Here is a 19,517-nt window from a genome sequence, read left to right on the forward strand (position 1 = left end):
TGGAGCAGAGGGGATGCAGTCGTGTCTCAGGTTGGAGGTGCTGGGTGCTGTGCTGGAGCAGAGGGGACGCAGTCATGTCTCAGGCTGGAGGTTCCTGGGTGCTGTGCTGGAGCAGAGGGGATGCAGTCATGTCTCAGGCTGGAGGTTCCTGGGTGCTGTGCTGGAGCAGAGGAGATGCAGTCGTGTCTCAGGCTGGAGGTTCCTGGGTGCTGTGCTGGAGCAGAGGGGACGCAGTCGTGTCTGGGGGCTGGAGGTGCCGGGTGCTGTGCTGGAGCAGAGGGGACGCAGTCATGTCTCAGGCTGGAGGTGCCGGGTGCTGTGCTGGAGCAGAGGGGATGCAGTCGTGTCTCAGGCTGGAGGTTCCTGGGTGCTGTGCTGGAGCAGAGGGGACGCAGTCGTGTCTGGGGGCTGGAGGTGCCGGGTGCTGTGCTGGAGCAGAGGGGACGCAGTCGTGTCTCAGGCTGGAGGTGCCGGGTGCTGTGCTGGAGCAGAGGGGACCCAGTCGTGTCTCAGGCTGGAGGTTCCCGGGTGCTGTGCTGGAGCAGAGGGGATGCAGTCGTGTCTCAGGCTGGAGGTTCCTGGGTGCTGTGCTGGAGCAGAGGGGACGCAGTCGTGTCTGGGGGCTGGGGGTTCCCGGGTGCTGTGCTGGAGCAGAGGGGATGCAGTCATGTCTCAGGCTGGAGATTCCCGGGTGCTGTGCTGGAGCAGAGGGGACGCAGTCGTGTCTGGGGGCTGGAGGTGCCGGGTGCTGCGCTGGAGCAGAGGAGATGCAGTCGTGTCTCAGGCTGGAGGTGCCGGGTGCTGTGCTGGAGCAGAGGGGACGCAGTCGTGTCTCAGGCTGGAGATTCCCGGGTGCTGTGCTGGAGCAGAGGAGATGCAGTCGTGTCTCAGGCTGGAGATTCCCGGGTGCTGTGCTGGAGCAGAGGGGATGCAGTCGTTTCTGGGGGCTGGAGGTGCCGGGTGCTGTGCTGGAGCAGAGGAGATGCAGTCGTGTCTGGGGGCTGATTGTTCCTGGGGCCATCTTGTAGCAGGTTTGCAGCCCCTTTTCTCGGTGCAGCTGTGTCCTCTTTTCACGTGGCTGTGTGGAGTTTGGTGCAGGGAGGGTGTGTAGGACGGGGTGGAAGGTGCTAACCTTGGGCAGGTCTCTCCCTGCATCTTTTGAGGTTTTTCTCTGTGAGCAGCTCTCAAACCCACAGCAGGGGAGTGGAGCTCAGTCTGATGGATGCAGGGGCAGGGAGGGTCACAGCCAGCTTCTTGTTCAGCCCTCTGATCCGGGGAGGTGGAGCCCACAGGGTAGGAGGGGGCGGCACAAGTCTAACCCTCTGGGCCAGCTTGCTCTAGTTTTTCAGGGGTTCAGGCTTGGGCCCCCAGCGGGGGGGCGGGGGCTTTTCTGGGGAGGTGGATGCATGTCTCTCCGTGGGAGGGGCTCTCAGCCCGGGGACCCGAGCAGGGTGCTGCTGTCCTGGGGTATGCCAATGCCAGGGCGCACCTGGGCATGGGAGGGGGAGGGCTGCCGGGATGTGCGCCCCCGGGCACGGCCGGGCTGCCCGGCGCAGCGCGGCCCGGCTCGGCCGGGTGACTCGCTTGCTCTGCTCGAGGCTGGCTCGGCTCTTGGTCCCTCCCTCCCAGCAGCGCGGCTCTGGAAAGAGGAGAGACACACCCAGCCCGGGCTGAGTTACAAGAGCCCAGCCCTGCGCCGAGCGGCGTCCACTTCGTGCGCTCCGCCGCCGGGACAGGACCGGACCCTGCGTGCCAGGGAGCAGCCGCCGCCGCCAGGAATCCGGGAGCGGGCTCGGGGCTGGGCAGTACCGGGACTCTGCCGGGCATGGCTGTGCCGGGGAGCTGAGAGCCACTGACCCGCAGGTAGGGACCAGCCGCCCCGGGCGCGCTCGGGCAGAGGGGACCCGCCCCTGGCACCGAACCTGGGGCAGGGAGCTGGGGCCGGGCAGAAGGAACTTTCTGCCCCTTCCCGGGCTGGACGTTTGCGCTCCTCGGGTGTCTCGGGAGTGGAGCCTTCACTGCGCCTAGGGCAGGGAGCGGGTCGGGTCAGGTCTGGGGCTGGGAGCCCTGGGGGCGCTGCGCCTGCGGGGGGGGGCGCAACAGGGGGGTAAAAGTCCTCGCAGCTGCAGGGGGCGTGTGTGCGTGAGGGAGGGGCTGGGTGTGAGGGCTGGGACTGTGGGGGGGGTGTGTGTGAGGGCTGGGTGTGTGTGTGGGAGTTGTATATGGGGGAATGTATATGGGCTGTGTATAGCTGGCATTTGCAGATAGGGTGTGTTTATGAGGTGTATATAGGTGGGGTTCCATATGAGGTGTGTATAGGTGTTGTGTGTTTCTATAGGCAGGGGTTGTATTTGGGACGTGCATGCAGGGGGGTGTCTATGGGATGTGTATCGGCGGGGTTTGTACACAGGGTGTGTGTGTGTAGGCGGCGGTTGTATAGAGGGCGTGTTGAAAGTTTCCCTTGCTCCGGGCTCGGGCTGGGGGCGGTTTGGCGGGGCGCTGGAGCCTGGGATCTGCTCTGGGGAGCTTTGCTGAGTGGCCATGCAGCCGCGGTGGTGGAGCTGTCCCGAGCCCCCCTCTCCCGATGGGTGGGGACCCCCGCACTGGACCCACTCCAGCCGCCTGTGGAATGTGGTGGTTGGAAAGAGTGACTAATTCAAACCAGGCGTCGCCAGTGGCAGGCCTGTGAGAGGCGCCCCAGGGGTGTGTGTGCAGGGGTGGGGGGCGAACTGTGTCCCTGCGCAAGTCGGGGAGCAAAGCGCCCCCCAGTCTTGTAACGTGCGTCCGCCCCACCCTATGCTGGAGCGCATGGTGCCCTCTGGGGAGCTGCGAGCCGGGCTGGGGAACTCGCGTAGCTGTAGGGTAGGGAAGCCTGCAGGGCGCTGAGGAGCCCCACGCCTGTGGTTTCTGGGCGCTGCGGGCTGGTGGGTGGCTCGGGCGCTGCGCTTAGTCGCGCTCAGGGTGTGGCACCTTCTCCGCCAGTTTGGAGGCGGCAGCGCTGTGTTGCCTCGGCGCAGCGCGTGGGGCCGTCACAACCCCTTTCTAGACACTGACCCAGCCCTTGATTGAAGGGCCAGTCCCTTTGTTCCTCACTCACAGGGAGAGAAGGGCCCGGAGCCCCGCTCCCGTTCTGCTGCTCCGGGCCTGGCAGCGTGTTTCGGGCTCCACTCCTGCAAACGTTTATTTGATTGTTGTTGCCACTCAAGATTAACTCCATGTTTCCTGTGGCAAAGGGCCCAGAATGGCTGGTAGCAGGCTCCAAGTTCAGTTCACAGGGACCTGTTTTTTGTGCAGAGAGACTGTTGTATCTGGAAGTCAGCGATCAGTTTGTACTTGGGCTGGGAAACTGGAGATGAGTGGGGCCCAAAGGCCTGGAGAGATGGACAGACTGAAGTGGAGGTATCAGGCAGACAGAAGGACTGATGTGTGAGTGTTAGATGGAGAACTCTGTGCAGGGCAGCCAGGAGTTCAGGGGTTGGTGCTGTGGTCCCTGTGGGTTGTCAGCTGGGTTGCCTAAGCACCAAGTGATGATTTGCGTTTCAGCTGTCACTCGCGATGGGGAGGGCTTGTGGGGAGCCTTCTCTTCGCTGGAGGTACCATTCCCTGGAGAGCGAGGTTACGGGCTGGAATTCTCTGGCCTGTCCTATTGAGGTCAGATTAGATGAGCAGTATGGCACCTGCGGGTTTGGAACCTAGGAGTCTATAAAATGACAAGCTCTTCTTGAGGCTTTTGAAGCTTGGGGAGATGTAACTTCAGTCTTGGGAACACTGGTGTATTTGGGAGGGGCCTACTGGATTAGAGTCAGGCTGGGAGCCAGGACTCTTGGGTTCTTTCCCCAGCCCTGGGAGGGAAGTGGAGTCTAATGGGTTAGAGCAGGGGGTCTGGGAGCAGGACACCTGGGTTCTATTCTCAGCGTGGGAGGGGAGTGGTATCTACTGGTTAGAGCATGCGTCTGAGAGTCTGAACTCCTTGGTTCTATTCCAAAATATATCAACTGCTTTGGCCCTCGTTAAAATGAGTGTGACAGTTCTGCACTAGGTCACAAATGTGGCTTGGTCGTAGTCATAAAGCACCCTTAGGCCTGTGAGTGCCAGGGGCCAGAGAGCTGTTATTTTTATTACAGGCACTGGGGATGTTTTTCCAGAGGACACTAATTAGTAAGTTGGTACTGAGCTGGGGTCTAGGGGCATGGAAGGGACAAGCAGACAGTTCCCCCATGATGGTTGCCTGAGAGAAGGGAGCACTGAGAGAGGTGAAGAGAGAGCAGTGGGGCAGAGTCAGTGACAGAGAGGGGCTCTTGCAGAGAAGCTTGACTTGTGGCCTAGAGCTCCCAAGGCAGTTCTCTGAGCAGCTCAGGGTCCCTCTTCCAGCCGGGTATCCCAGGGTATCCCACACTCTGTAATTGGAGCTGGTCTGTTCGGTGCGGTCTTATGACACTGAGGCAGTTTGCAAAGAGTGTCAGGAGGCCTGCGAGCTGTACAGGGTTTGTGTGTGTGCGTGTGTGGGGGAAGGAGGGGCGAGGCTGTTAGAAGTTACAATATGTTTCCATGATCCCCTTGCAGCTCTTTTGTGCCTTGGCCTATTATTAGGCAATACACTTATTTGCAGAGGGACTTGGGTAGCTACATATATAATCTTGTGCTTGGTGTTTGCAAGAGTCAAGGCGGCTTAACTGTCGCTGCACCCCTGGAAGTGTGTGGCAAACTGATGGGGGTGGGGGGCAGTGTGTGTTTCCCCAGCTGGCATGAGACCATCTCCTGGCCCTTCGGAGAGTGCTGCAGTTCCATCCACTTTGACTTCCTTCTTCCGCTCCTGCAAAGAGCAGGGATTCCTGCAGGGGAAGATGCAGAGCACAAGGGGAAGCGTATGCAGTCGGAGAATGGACCGCCATCCAGGGATCATTCCTCAGCTGCTTTCTCTGTGACGGTAGCATTGCCCCTGCCTATCTGCCTTGTGCACCCCAGTGCACAGGCTTCAATGAGGAGACTAGACTGGATACCCCAGCGAAGATCCAGGACCATGTCCTGCCTGTGTTTGGAATGGAAACTTGTCTGTAAATCCTCTCTCCTTCTGACAAAGAGCCCATGGATTGTCTAGATCAGGGGTGGGCAAACTACGGCCTGGGGGCCGGATCCGGCCTGCCAGCCGTTTTAAGCCAGCCCTCGAGCTCCCACTGGGGAGCGGAGTCTGGGGCTTTTCCCACTCCGGCACTCCAGCTGGGGAGCAAGGTTGGGGGCTGCTTCATGCAGCTCCTGGAAGCCGCAGCATGGCCCTGCTCCAGCTCCTACATGTAGGGGCAGCCAGGGGGCTCCGCTCTGCAGAGTGCCCCCTGCCCCAAGCGCCACCCCCGCAGCTCCCATTGGCAGGGAACTGCGACCAATGGGAGCTGAAGTGGTGGCACCTGCGGATGGGGCAGCGCGCAGAGTCGCCTGTCTGCAGCTCTGCGTAGGACCCAGAGGCGGGACATGGCCACTGCTTCCAGGAGCCACCTGAGGTAAGCGCCACCCCGAGCCTGGACCCCTGAGCCCCTCCCCACACTCCAAGCCCCTGCCCCAACCCTGATCCCCCCTCCCACCCTCTGAACCCCTTGATCCCAGCCCGGTGCACCCTCCTGCACCCCAAACCCCTCATCCCCAGCCCTACCCCAGGCCCTACACCCCTTCCTGCACCCCAACCCCCTGCCCTAGCCCTGATCCCCCTCTTGCCCTCCAAACCCCTCAGTCCCAGCCGGGAGCACTCTCCTACACCCCAAACTCCTCATCCCCAGCCCACACCATGAGCTGGAGCCCTCATCCCCTGTCCTGCACCCTACTCCCCAGCCCAGAGCGCCCTCCCACACCCTGAACTCCTCATTTCTGGCCCCACCCCGAAGCCCGCACCCCCAGCCAGAGACCTCACCCCAACCCCAATTTTATGAGCATTCATGGCCCGCCATACAATTTCTATTCCCAGATGTGGCCCACAGGCCAAAAAGTTTGCCCACCCCTGGTCTAGATGCATGTTGGAACTGTCTGGATGACACAATTGGGCTTTTTGGTCCATTCACAGGGATCTTCCCCACCTCTCCAGGTGAGGCTGTGGTGGTGGGGGTTGTGTGTATGGGGAGTTGTGCTAGACCAGGGGTGGGCAAAATTTTTGGCCCGAGGGCCACATTTAGGTATGGAAATTGTATGGTGGGCCATGAATGCTCACAAAATTGGGTTTGGGGTACAGGAGGGGGTGAGGGCTCTGGCTGGGGGTGCGGGCTCTGGGGGGGGGCCAGAAAAGAGGAGTTCAGGGTGCGGGAGGGTGCTCTGAGCTGGGGCTGGGAGTTGGGGTGTGGGGGGGTGAGGGCTCTGGCTGCAGGTGTGGGCTCTGGGGTGGGGCTGGAGGTGAGGGATTTGGGGTGTAGGAGGATGCTCTGGGCTGGGACCGAGGGGTTTGGAGGGCAGGAGGGGATCAGGGCTGAGGCAGGGGGTTGGGGCATGGGAGGGGGTCAGGGATGCAGGCTCCAGGTGGCTCTTACTTCAAGCAGCTCCTGGAAGCAGAGGCATGTCCCCCGCTCCAGCTCCTACACGGAGGTGTGGCCAGGTGGTTCTGTGCGCTGCCCCATATGCAGGTGCCACCCCTGCAGCTCCCATTGGCCGCAATTCCTGGCCAGTGGGAGCTGCGGGGGCGGTGCCTGCGGATGGGGCAATGCGCGGAGCCCCCTGGCTGACCCTAAACATAGGAGCCGGAGGGCGACATGGCACTGCTTCCAGGAGCTGCGGCACTTGCGTGCAGAACAGCCCCCAACCCCGCTCCCCAGCTGGAGTGCGGGGAGTGGGGCAAGCCCCAGACCCTGCTCCCCAGCGGGAGCTAGAGGGCCAGATTAAATCGGCTGGCCAGATGTGGGCTGCAGGGCATAGTTTGCCCACCCCTGTGCTAGATGATGGCATAGGTGCTGGAACTAGGTGGGCTCCCCCTGGCTTGAAGTGGTTTCCATTATACACAGGATTTACAGTTTGGTTTAGTGGCTCTCAGGACCCCCACTATACAAATTGTTCCAGCACCTCTTGACAATGGACTCTTTGTTCTGAGGGCAGCAGTCTGGGTGCCCAGGCTGCTGTACGGCGGGTAAGAAATACCAGGGATCTGCCTAGTGGGCACAAAGGCAGCACGGTATGTCATGGGACAGACTCTGGAAGCTGCCTGGCTTTCACAGCTCATGGAAATGGGGGACAGGACTTGGTGAGAGGTAATTCAGGGGCCCTTCCAAGCAGACTTACCAGTGTGAGAGATAGAGGAGACACGGTGGAGTGTGGAGCACACGAGGGGGCATAGGAGGAGCCAGGTGTCCTCTCTCATCACCCCCTGTTCCCTCTCTGGTTCTGGGAACTTGGGTGTGACAGGCAGAGGCTGCAGCTCCAGTGCAATACGAATATGAAGCAGCAAGGATCTCTCTGCGTGGGCCTGCCCCAGTGTTGTAACATGATTAGGTAAATAGCTGGGTGCTGTGGGAAGCGCCAGCCCCAGGAGCGATTACTATGGTTTCTGCAGCACCCATAAACTCACGGGGTGTTACACAGATGAATGAAATAAAGGCCCGTTCCCTGCCCTGGAGAGCTCGCCATCAAAACGTGAGACAAGCTGCAACAAGTGAGAGCAACAAAGTGTGTGTGTATGTGTGTGTATATGGGTCTAGCCAGGTTCTTATCTAGGCACCTATCACCACAGCATGGGTGTGTGTCAGCCTGTCTAAGTTCTTATATAAATGACTATTGCAGTAATGTGTGTGTGTGAGGAGTGGTGAGTTGGTGGTGTTTGTGGGTGGGGTGTTGGCAATGGTATTGGGGGGGGTGGGGAGTGGATTTGGAGGTGTGTGCATTTGTGGAGCCTAGTGGTGGTGGTGTGCGTAAGGATTTGCAGTGTGTTTTTACTAAGGATTCAAGGTTTGGGGTGTGTGTGTAGGGGTTTGGGATGGGGTGGGAGGTGTATCGGGGCTTGCGTGGAACCTCTTTCTTATGGAGGATGGTAACCAAGAGGCAAAGGGGAAGCTGAGGCCCAGCAAGGCCTTAGCCAGTAGTCACTCTCTGTGGCCAGCAGAGAGCAGGAATTCTGGATAGTGCACCCTCCCCCCGATTCCCACCCTGCCGGCTGTTTAGAGTGATTCTGCCCTGTTTGCAGCCACCAGAACTGTCAGCCTGCCCCAGCAACCTGTGCTCTGGGCCCCTCTGTGAAATGAGAAGCTGGCTGCATTGGCACAGGCCTGCGGGCGTGATGCACTCGATGTTTGCGCACAGGGTGGAGTCTCCCTCTGACCCTTTCCTGCTGCCAGGGGGATCCCTTCTCTTTGGATAGCGAGTGGCTGGTCTCCTGTTGCAACCCCTCCATTGTGCCCTCACTTCCCCATTCTCTTTGGATGCAGAAAAGTTTTCCAACACTAGGCAGACTATTTCCCCCCACAAAGAGAGAAGTGCCCTTAGAGACTTACCTGTTCCCTGTCCCTGTAGCATCTGGGCTACACTGTATTTATCCTCTCACACCCTTGCTGTTATCCTCATTGGGTAGGTGGGAACCAAGGCCCAGAGAGAGGCACTTGGCCAAGGTCCCACAGCAAGCCTGTTGTGGGGCAGAGATTTGAGCCCACTTCTCCCAAGGCCCAGGCTCCACGCCCTTCTCCCACTGGTCCAGCCCTCCTCTCCAGAGGCTCCATGAAGCCCACTATTGTTTTTACATGGCAGGTGCTCAGATACTAGGGTGATGGGCAGCAGCCTAAAACCCACAGAGAGTGAGAGTGAGCTGTGTGGGGATGCCTGGATGGATGGATAGATGGAGGAGGGTGTAATGGGGATAGAGAGCTAGAGGGGCACATAAGGAGGCTGGATGGGTGGGTCACTATAGTGATAGAGAGAAAATCAGAGGTTGCCTCGTGATTCAGATGCTGATGTGGCTGAAGCCAATGTGCCCGGCTGGGTCAGTCACTGGATTTCGAAGGCAGTCATGTGACTTTCTGGTGTTGTTTAACTCGCCAGGGACATGGCGCTGTCCCAGGGGCTCTGGTGAGAACTGTTCCCGCACAACCCACCCCCTTTCGCTCTCGGCACTAGTCGGAAACAGCCGTGTGTCCCGGGGGAACACAGGCGCCCACTTGTTCACAGAGGCCAAGAGCAAAGCGGCCCGTTGTTCTCGGCCCTGCGCCCCTCGCGGTCACACCCGAAGACGGATGTGTGAAATCTGCAGGGCGCTAGGCAAAGAGCACAGAAGGACTTTCGCATGCGCCACGGAGCGGCTGGGCGGGAGCGGACCCCACAATAGCCTGCCAACGTCGGTGGGCAGCAGAGCTAGACATGTCTCACTGGCAACGGTGGGTGCTCCCTCCTCTGCTTGCCCCCATATGGGGCTCGTCCACAGGTGCAGTGCGGAATCATCCCAGGCTCCTTCCGCGACACCAGAACAGCTTCTTCAGCACCCTCCTTTGCCCTTGTCCTGTCTTTCTCCTCATTCCTGGGCTCGTACTTTGTTTTCCTTCTTGTGCCCGTGTCTGTTTGTGCATCAGTCTGTGTGTGTGCACATGTGGGTGTGCGCGTGTATGCATGTCTCGGTGGGTGGGCAGGTGGGTGTGCGCACACATGTACATCTGTGTGTGTGCATGTGCATACCTCTCACTGTATGTGCATCTGTGTGTGGGTGCATACTTCTGTCTCTGTCTGGGTGTGTGCATGCATGTACATCTGTATATGTGTGCACATGTGTACATCTATCTCTGGGGGTGTGTGCAGGCGTCCCTCGGTCTGTGTGGGTGTGCACATGTACATCTGTCTGTGCATGTATATGCACCTGTCTGGGGATGCGTGTGTGCATTCGTGTGTGCCCACATGCACACCCTAGTGCATGGGTGTGATGGGATGTAACCACCCATGCTGTAGCTGGAGGAACACTCTGGGGAATCTCCTGAGGACTGGCTGCAGCAGCTACAGGAGTCGTTTATCTGTGTTTGCTGCCATGTACAATTAAGCTGGTATGAAACAGAGCGACTCTGCCAGAGGGAGTGGCATCCTGAGCTGGGCTAACTCCAGTCCCCACAGATCAAACAGACTGTGGGGGAAGGGTGTCAAGAACAGGACCCTGGGTGTCTGGGCTGGCGGGGCAGCGGGACAGTGTTCTAGCACAGGCTGTGTTACTGCAGCCGGCCTTGCTAACAGGAGCCTGGGAGGGTCGCTGGCCACCTGCCTCCACGTGTTTCCTTGCTTAGGGCGGCCATGTGGTGTCGCACCCCTTGCTCTGCAGAGCCTGTAGGTTCAGTTGGCTGAGGGGCGAGCAATTCCCCCTGAGCCCTGGCAGCACTGGCAGAGACTCAGCCTGAAGGGGCTGCAAGAGAGGACTTAGGGGAGCAGGAATCTCCCCAAGTGAGTTTTTGAGCCTTTATCTTTCCCCAGCCTAGAGGCTGCAGAGTGGGAGCTATCGGAGTGGGTGGTTGGATGCTGGGTGTGTGTGGAGGCCCAGTGGATGGTTGGTAGCTGCCTGGCGCTTATGTGGATAGCCCAACAAGTGTCCTGCTGCCACAGGGGTGTAGCATGGAGGCTTCTGCATTCGCGGCACGAGCATAGCACCTTGTTCTAAAGGTCTCAAGCTGTATAGAACATGGTTTAACATGGGTGCTGTGCTAGAGCAGAGGGGATGCATTTGCGGTTTGGTGCTGAACTTGGAGTCTGCCTCACTCACCCTGTGAAATCTCTGCTCGGGCTCCACTGAGGCTGTCTGACTGTGTGCTGGCCATGGATTTTCCGAGATTAGCTGCCACTGCAGCCCCAGCTTCGCTCAGCAGATCTTCCCTTTGTGTCCTGAGTGGAGGTTTGGGATTGTGTCAGCCCATCGTCTCTGTGCACACAACAGTAACTGACAGTGTCCAGTGGGCCTAAGGGGATTAGTGCTCTTGCCGCCCTGTGCCTTCCCCATGCTCTGTGTGTCCTAGACACCTAACTGTCTCTGGTCTGCCTCCAGTCTCTGTCCTCCCTCTCCTGGAGATGGTTTGGATGGTGATGGCAGCTGGAGCTCCGGAGGTGGCTGCCCGGGACCCTTCCTGATTGCAGATTGGAGGCTGGAGGTGCTGACTGGTGGCCTGGGATCATAGATTATCCCCTGGTCTGGGAGAAGTGTGCGGCTCTTCTCTTTCTTGAGGCCTGGGGATGATTATCTCAGTGTGTTTGGAGCGAATTGGTATAATGACCTGGCTATGCAGCAGGCAGGGTTTCAGCCCGTGGAGGTGCTGAGGAGAGGACGTTAAGGATCACTGATGTCTGGAGGAAACCCCCGAAGCACAGATTACTTGGCCTGGCAGCAGCCTCTCTTGTTTGCCATCAGCCAGCTGTGAAACCAGCTCTTTGCACATGTAACAAACCGATGCAGAGGGATCATGTCAGCCAGCTGGGAAATGCAGCTGCCTCTGGGGCAGGGTGGGGCAGCTGTCTGGGCGCGCACAGCAGCTTCGCCACAAGCTGCTCCCTCTTTCCAAACGCCTGGAGATGGGGGAGGAGTGAAGGCTGCTGTGACCTGGACTGGAACTGGCCCTTGAGCTGACATCCGAGTGCAAGAAAAGAAAAGTGTAGAGGCCGGGCTAGGCTGAGCCTCGTGTGTGTGCCACTGGGTGAGCACAGAGTGGGACCGTGCAGTCTGCACTCTCCGAGCCATCTCAGACCCAGCTTCGCAATACGGGGAGGAATAATGTCCTGGGTGGGGTTTGCCACCCATCCCAACTTGGGGCTGCCTGGGCCATCAAGCCCTGCAGGAAGGTCCCAGCTTCTTCCATGCTCTGGGCTATGATGCCACAGCAGGGATGACAGGTTAGTCTTCCTAGGCCCAGAGCTTCCTAGCTTTGCTCCCTGCCTCTGCTTCTCCCTGTTGGAATCGATACCAGGAGACACAAGGATAAGTCCCCTGCTCCTGCCTTTCAAGTTCTGTTCTGGCCACTTTAGAATCTAGAGGTAAGGAGCCCTGTGCTTCAGGCCTGTCCTTTGCCATACGGAAGGAATCCCTAGGGATCTTCCTGGCCCTAACAGGGAGCCATCAAGAACTCCAGCTGCCCTGCTGTCCCTGTGCCTGGCTGCTGGGGCAGAGACCCTTTCCCTGGGGACAAGGGATCACAATCCCTGTGCAGCCAGTTTTCTCTCTGCTTGAAGTTGGAGGCTAAAACAGACAGAGTCGCTGAAGCATTTTCCTGCCTTTAGCCTCCCCTTGCTGAAGGTTTCTTCTGTAGGATGTGTATTGTGGAGGCACCTTGGAGCCCTAGTCATAAGCCAGGGCCCACTGTGCTAACTGCTGGACAAACACAGACCAAAAGAATGGTCCCTGCCCCCGAGAGCTCACAGCCTAAGTATAAGACAGGGGACGAGCGGTGGATGCAGACAGACCAAGAGGGGAACACAAGGATACGGGGTGGGTCAGCATGATAGGCAGTGGTCTCAGCACCCCAGCTGCCTGGCTGCTGCTTGTCCCCGGAGGATGGGACACTGGGGGTTTCTGTGGAATCTGAACATTCACAGCCCCGTGTGGAAATAAAGACAGTCACTTGTGAGATTCTTCAGGGGTTGGGACTTGTGGGAGGAGGAGCTGAAATGTCCGACATGTGCACAACAGCCCAAGGAGGCAGGGCTGGAGGCCAGGGTTAGGATCTGAGCCTTTGTCACCTTTCCAGTAAGGCAGAGGGACTGCAGCATGCCCAGGTGCATCTATGTGGGTAGGGGAGCTACGGCTGGAGGGACAGAGACTGTACCTTTGCAAAGCCCCAGCAAGACTCGGGAGGGATTTTTGTTTCACAGCTGCTGTGCGTACTGTTCGCCTAGGGGAGGAATAATGCTCTCCTCCCGGAGTATGAGTTTGCCCAGCGAAAGACCTGTGTGCAGGGCAGATGCATCTAAAAATATCAAGAAATTAAACACGTGGTGAACCTGAGAATAGCACCAGCAGCTTGGTGACTACATGGCTGGCATTGCTGTGCAGGATGCCTGTGGGGTTTCCCCTTGCCAGGCTGGAGGGGCAAGTGCTCTTGCGCTCACTGGAAACCTTCCCCTCTTGCAGCTTGGCCATTGCCGGGTCTGTGGTGGAACTGACATGTATTGAGTGCCCTAGTGGGAGTTGGATACTTCTCCATCACTTGTTTCATGGTGAATAGGGCTGTGAACTCTCAGGTGTTGGTGCTACAAGTATTACCATGGCCTAAGGCCTTCTCCACGCCAGGCTCCCTTGGGGAAATCTCCCGTGGGCCCTGCTCTGGGCACAGGGAATCCCCAACCTTTTCCCTGCCATATTGTCTATAGCTGCCATGGGCGGGATAAGATGCCATGATGTGGAGGTGCCCTGCCCCCCAAGGGCTCCCAGAGGTGCAGCACCAGGCTTAGCGTAATGCTGGGAGATCACCCCACAGAGCGGAGTGCAAGGGCATGGCCTAAAGGGAGGGGAAGACAGCAGCTGTGGGATGGGGCTGGGAGGTAGTGTGTGGTGGGGGAGAGAGGAGGGTTAGGCACAAAGACCATTGGGGCCTTTCCTTCAAGTGGGCAGAACAAGCCGGCTATGTGATTCTTTCTCTCCTTTGGTCTCAGATGGGCTGGACTTTGGGCCCTGTGCTGACTGGCATCTGGGACTGAAAGGCTCAAGAGGGCTGGCTGAGATTTCTGGCCTCTCCCTCCATTCATAGCAGCCCTGGTGCATGCTGAGTCACTTCGGAGGCCTCCACACCCACCCCATAGGCCTCTCTCCTGAGCCACCTGAGAGGAACAAACCAGTTTGTTCTCCACTTTACTGCAGTTTTCCAAATTACTCAGAAACCAAACAAGTGGAGTGGTTCCAGCCTGTGTGACCCTGTGTGGCACAGACATTGCCTCTCAGGTCCGGGCACCCTGCATGAACCTGCAGGAGAGCAGAGCCACCAGGCTGCTTAGTGAGAGCCTTTCTGGGGCTGGTCAGAACTCCAGTAGGAAGCTTGTGCCAGATCTGAGTGCCTTACAGTGCAGAGCACCAAAGTCTGTGAACAGCCGTGCAGCTGCCCAGGAGTAAGGTGCTGCACAGCGGAAGGATGACACAATGGGATGACGTATAGCGATTGAGGCGCAGGTGGGTGTGCACACGCCTTGCCAGTGCACAGGTGTGTGCGGGTGAGTGCGTGTGCATACACCATTCTTGTTACAAAGGGAGCCTGACACATAATTGTCTGTGACCCACTAAAATTGTTTTTATTTACTATTTTCCTGCAACAATGCTATGGATTTGCAAAGACAACCCACCTCCCCAGGTGTTTGAGATGCTGGAGGACTCACCCAGTTTGAGTTTTAAGCCGGGGAGGCGGATCCAGTGTGGGTTTAACCTGCCTGACAACATCCCATTAACTTTTCTTTAAATTATTGTTTTAAAAATGTGTAAATGCTGGAATGGCCAGTGGTGCCATTGTTCCCCCTGCCCTGGGCTGCCCTTCTCCTGACTTGGGGAGTGCATTGAAAGTACATCTGGACTGGAGACCTAGGAACTGGTCTGGGGAGCTGGGAGGGGCTCAGGTTTAAGCAGTTGCCTTTAGAAAGCTGTCCAGGGGCTCTGAATATTACTTGTGATGCTTCCAGACTCAGCTGGCCAGTGCCCCTGGCTGGCAAGGGGGGTGTGGCAGTTAAAGCAGAGGGGCAATCAGGGTTACATTTGACAATGTGTTGCACAGCTGCTGCTATTCCTTGCCCTAGTGATGTTTTTGAACACTCCATGTTCAGATCTGTGTTCTTCGGGAGCAGCTGGGGGTGGTGGGTTTTGTTTTAAGCACAAATGCAGGTTAATCCCCCGACAGCTCTGTGCCTTGGTGACACAGACTGACTGCCGCTGGTGGCCATTTGGGAGCTGTGGACTTACAAGGAAACACTTTGGGCCCGATTCTCTGCAGCTTGGGCAGTTTCCACCAATGCAAAGTTCTGCCAGCCCTGCAGATGGCAACAGGAGACTGGCCTATCCGGCCTGTGATATCTAGGGCTCTGAGCTGGAGAGATGCTGAGCCTTGGCCTCTCCAGCGGAGTTCAGGGGGAGGGAGGAGTGCTCAGTGGATTTCATGATTGAGTGCAGTGTCCTAGGGGGCTGCACGCTGGGACAGCTGGTTGGGGCAGGACATAGCAGTGCCCAACATCATGGATCTGGGAGCAGATTCTGTGGTAGCCGATCTCCCTTCACATTGTTGTTAACATTATTGCCTCTCTTCGGATTTTAAGCGAAACGTTTGGACTGCCTTTGGCTCACTCAATTCCACAATCTCCTTTCGATTTGCATCTTGGCAGTTCTCCTGGTGGGAAGTCTCCACTTTAGCCTTGCATACTCTCCAGGCAGCCCCTAGCACCAGATCCCCAGCTTCATGGTTGCTTCCATTGATTTCTGAGCTCTGCAGCAACCCTCATAGATTTTAAAGCCAGAAAGGGCTGTGGTCTGTAGGTTGCACCCCGCTCCGGGGCACATTCCCTGAATTGTGTTATGCTTCTGGTTGCAATTTTGGCTCCTGAATTCAGACGCCTTTGATTCTGCAAGAGCTGACACATCACTGAGCACTCGGTCCCTCGCAGGCTTGGGTCCCTTGTAGCGCTTCCAGCCTGGGGCCTGTGATTGCTGGAAATGGGAAAGTTTCTTTGCCTTGCTAGCTAGGGAAGAGGAAAGGTGGGGCAGCTTGCGTGGGTGTTGCCGACAAACACCAACTGGGCAGAACTAGCAGAGGCACAGCGCCCCCTGGTGGTGACAGTCCCATGGGCAGCCCGGCCCAAGCAACCCCCCCCCCCAACTTGTTACATCAAGTCTCTTTCCTCGCCCCTAGTTAACCCCTTCCTGCTCAGCAAAGCCTCTGACCAAAGAATGGTTTTGTAGACCATGGTGGTGGGGGTGTCCAGCTATTCCCATTGGCCTGATTAGGAACAATTCATTCAAAGAAACCTTTTCTTTTACTGAGCTCATTGGTGCTGGCCATGAACCACAATCCCTGCTCCCGACCTGGGCTCTCACGTTCTCTGACATGTGCCATTCTTCACATACTGCACTCTGTGCTGGGAAGCTCTGGCTGCAGTGTGGTGCACAAATGCATGGCATGCAGGCACGGGCTGGTCTCAGGAATTTGGGATGAGGTTCTGTGGGCATAGTTAAAGCCTCCAGAAAACCTTAACTTTGTATTTCCTGCCTGTCCAAGTGTTGGGGTTTGTTTAAAGTTTCACTGTGATACACATCTCCTGGCTTTGCATCTCTCTCTCTTTTTTTTTTAAACACCTCTGTGTTCTTTTATGGTGAAATCCATTAAAGTCAAAGGCAAAACTCCCATTGATTTCAGTGGGGCCAGGATTTCCCTCTCAAAGTTTATTTTGACTTTATGAACATTTATCAATTTTAAAGAATACTATTTAGCTCTTATGTACAGCTTTTCAAATCATTCCCCATTGAAGCAATTAAAAAACTGGCAATCAAACCTCAGTGACTTCTATGTTGGATTGTTTTCTGTAACAGCATGAGTAGTTCAGATACCAGTGTCTTTTTTTTGTTAGATCCTACAACTGTCTTACTGGTCTCATCCTAGAATGGATCAGAAAAAGCTAAATGTAAAAAACATGCAAACAGGTGGTTTATTAAGAACTCTTTGAATTCTCTGCTAGGCTGGGAAGTTGATACCGAAGGTCAGCAAGTGAAGAGAGGAATTCCTGGGGCGGTTCCAGCCAGGACCAAAGTCCCAACAAGGTCAGTCAAAGAGGATCAGCCCATTCATCCCTCAAAAAATAAACCATGCTTGATTCTTGCTCTCTCTGCTACACCTCCTGCAATATCCATGCTGAGTGAAATCCAGCCTGTGCAGAAGGCCAGCACTAAGCCTGTGCAAGCACTTACATCCCCATTGTCCAAGCCCTCTGCATAGGGATGATTCACCTCTGCAATTTATGCATTACGGTTTAGGGGCCTGGAGACTGTGCCCAGCCCATGTCCATCCAGACTGTCAGCTTCCAAAGCTAAACTACAGAGATAAACACAAAGGCCCGTGACTGCTCTGTTCTAGCCCACTTGCTTTGACCCCTGGAGTTCAGTGGGGCTGCACCCCAGTAACTGAAGACAGAGCCGGGCCCAAAGATTATAGCTTTGGCCTGTAAACTTTTCTGTCCATATTGTTTTAAGAATGGCCATTACTGGGTCAGACCAATGGTCCATCTAGTCCCTTTTCCTGTCTTCTGATAGTGGCCAATGCCAGATGCTTCAAAGGGAATGAACAGATCAGGGCAATTATCAAGTGATCCATCCCCTATTTTCCAATCCTAGCATTTGGCAGTGAGAGGGTTAGGGACACCCAGAGCATGGGGTTGCGCCCCGACCACCTTGGCTAATAGCCATTGATGGACCTATCCTCCATAAATTTAACTCATTATTTTCTGAACTCAGTTCTAGTTTTGTTTCATTTAGATGGAGAAGGAAGAGGAAGAAACACGGGAGATCCTACTCCCCAACTGGCAAGGAAGTGGCTCTCATGGTATCACCATTGACCAGACGGAAGATGGGGTCTTCGTGAAGCAGGTGGTGCAGACTTCCCCTGCTGCCAGAACTGTGAAGGAAGGTGAGTACAGCGCACCAGCTCAGGAGCAACACGTGTTGTTGTGGGAGGGTGGTGGGGTTGTGCTGGTTTATCACTTTGGGGAAAGAATGAGGATTATGCGAAATTCTGACTCCACTTCCCTTGTTCCTTTGCAACCCTTTTATCATAATTCTCTCTCTCTGCTGCTTCTGTAGCTTTAAGGCAGCTGGTTTTCCCTCCCTGCTCCCATGGAGACGGCTCCTCCTGCCTGGGGGTCCTTGTCCTGATTCTTTGCTGATGGAGACTCCTTTCTCCATCTTGCCGTGTCTCTTTGCCTCTTCCCTGAGATGGGGGTTTTCCTGCCACTCAGCTTCTCTCTCCTTCCTGTGCTGTGCTGGCAGCACAGCCCATATATTATGTACATTACGGTAGCACCTAGATGCCCTGTGTGCTGCACAGATACACAGTGGGAGACAGGCTCTGCCCCAGTGAACTCACAGTCTAAACAGACACAAGGAGGAAGGGGAAACAGAGGTACCGAGGGTGGGAAGGGACTGCCCAAGGTCAGTGCCAGAGCTTGGAATAGAACCTAGGAGTCCTGGTTCCCAGTACTCCTTGCTCTAACCCGCCAGACCCCACAGTCCTTCTAGAGCCAGGGATAGAACCCAGGAGTCCTGACTTCCCGCACCCTCTGCTCAAACTGACTACATCCTACTGCCCTCCCAGAGATGGGAATAGAAGGCAGGAGTCCTGGCACCTAGTGCCCTTGCTCTAACCCACTAGACCTCTGCTGCTTTCTCAGAGCTGGGAATAGAACCCAGGAGTCCTGGCTTCCAGTGCCCCTTGCTCTAACCCACTGGACCCTACTGTTCTCTCAGAGGTAGGACTAGAACCAGGGGTCCTGTCTAGTGCCTTATACATTGGACAGTGCTGCCTCCACAGCATGTTTGGGGCCTGCTCCAAGGTGCTGACACTCCCTTCTTTCTTGCTGCAGAGCTGTCTCACTGACTCTCTATGCCTGGAGGCGGGATTCAGTCATTGATGGCTCCATGCGGTGCTGTGGGGGGCAAGGGGGAGCCCACAGAGACATGTGTGGTAACAGGGGTGTGTGTCTTTCCTCCAGCCACCCTGGGAATGAAACAGGGAATCAGCAGTATGGAGGCAGCAAGACCTTCCAGATTATCCCCTCCGTGTTCCAGCCAGCAGATCACAGCCATTAGCTGAGTGCTGGAAAGCATTTGGCAAAGTTGCCCCTGCTTAGGCTGCAATGCTATTGAAGAGGCTTTTGATTAGTTTAATCAGCCCTACGTGTAACTGAATGAGATTTGTTTATTGCTTGGGCCCTGGATTGCCAGTGCCATCAGCTTGGCTTCACTCCTTTCTCTCTGCGCCTGTAGGTGATCAGATTGTGAGTGCCACCATCTATTTTGACAACCTGCAGTCCGGAGAGGTCACGCAGTTGCTGAACAGCATGGGCCACCACACGGTGGGGCTGCGGCTGCAGCGAAAGGGGGACAAGTCTCCATTGCCGGGACAGTCATGGTCACACGATGTGTTCTCACCCAGGAGCCCAGAAGTTGTTCTGGTGAGTGAGGGAGTGATGCAAGCTCCCGCGGGGAGGGAAAGCAGCCCAAACATTCCTTCAAACTACTCCATGTGGAGACTGGAGCAGATTTATTCTACTGCAGAACCCTGGTTGCCATCCCTTATGTCAGGAAATCCTCCAGGCCAGAGAGGGCATTGCAGAAAGATACCTGATACCCCTGAGAGCCTGGAGTCAGCCACTGCAGAGATGGTCTGGGATGGGGACAGGCCAGGTATGCTGAGTCAGCATCTCTGTGGGGCAGCAGCTCCTATGAATGTAAAGCTGCCCATAGAAAAGAGCAGCAGGGCCCAGGGTGACTTGACCTTCTGTCACAGCAGCCCCCCTGAAGGAAGGAGATGCAAATTGCAACCCTTCAGGAGGGAGTCAAGGCCAGTGATTATTTCACACTGCAGCACTAGCCA

General features: G+C 56.5%; 1 protein-coding gene across 4 annotated transcripts in view; it reads left to right on the forward strand.

Moving 5' to 3' along the window:
- Positions 1 to 1,677: 1,677 nt before the first annotated feature.
- The window catches only part of AHNAK (AHNAK nucleoprotein), a 36,711-nt gene continuing 18,871 nt past the window's right edge, over positions 1,678 to 19,517 (forward strand). For 3 of the 4 annotated variants that reach the window (XM_037905643.2, XM_037905646.2, XM_043551874.1), the window contains exons 1-4: positions 1,678 to 1,863; positions 16,609 to 16,690; positions 17,402 to 17,552; positions 18,908 to 19,095. In XM_037905643.2, the coding sequence (XP_037761571.1) occupies positions 17,402 to 17,552; positions 18,908 to 19,095 (339 nt within the window). In that variant the 5' untranslated portion in view covers positions 1,678 to 1,863; positions 16,609 to 16,690. Of the gene's footprint in view, positions 1,864 to 11,783; positions 11,803 to 16,608; positions 16,691 to 17,401; positions 17,553 to 18,907; positions 19,096 to 19,517 lie in introns of those variants that run through there. The other variant, XM_043551873.1, reaches the window with a different exon arrangement.

The sequence above is a fragment of the Chelonia mydas genome, chromosome 7 (assembly GCF_015237465.2).
Source record: "Chelonia mydas isolate rCheMyd1 chromosome 7, rCheMyd1.pri.v2, whole genome shotgun sequence".
Taxonomy (NCBI): domain Eukaryota; kingdom Metazoa; phylum Chordata; order Testudines; family Cheloniidae; genus Chelonia; species Chelonia mydas.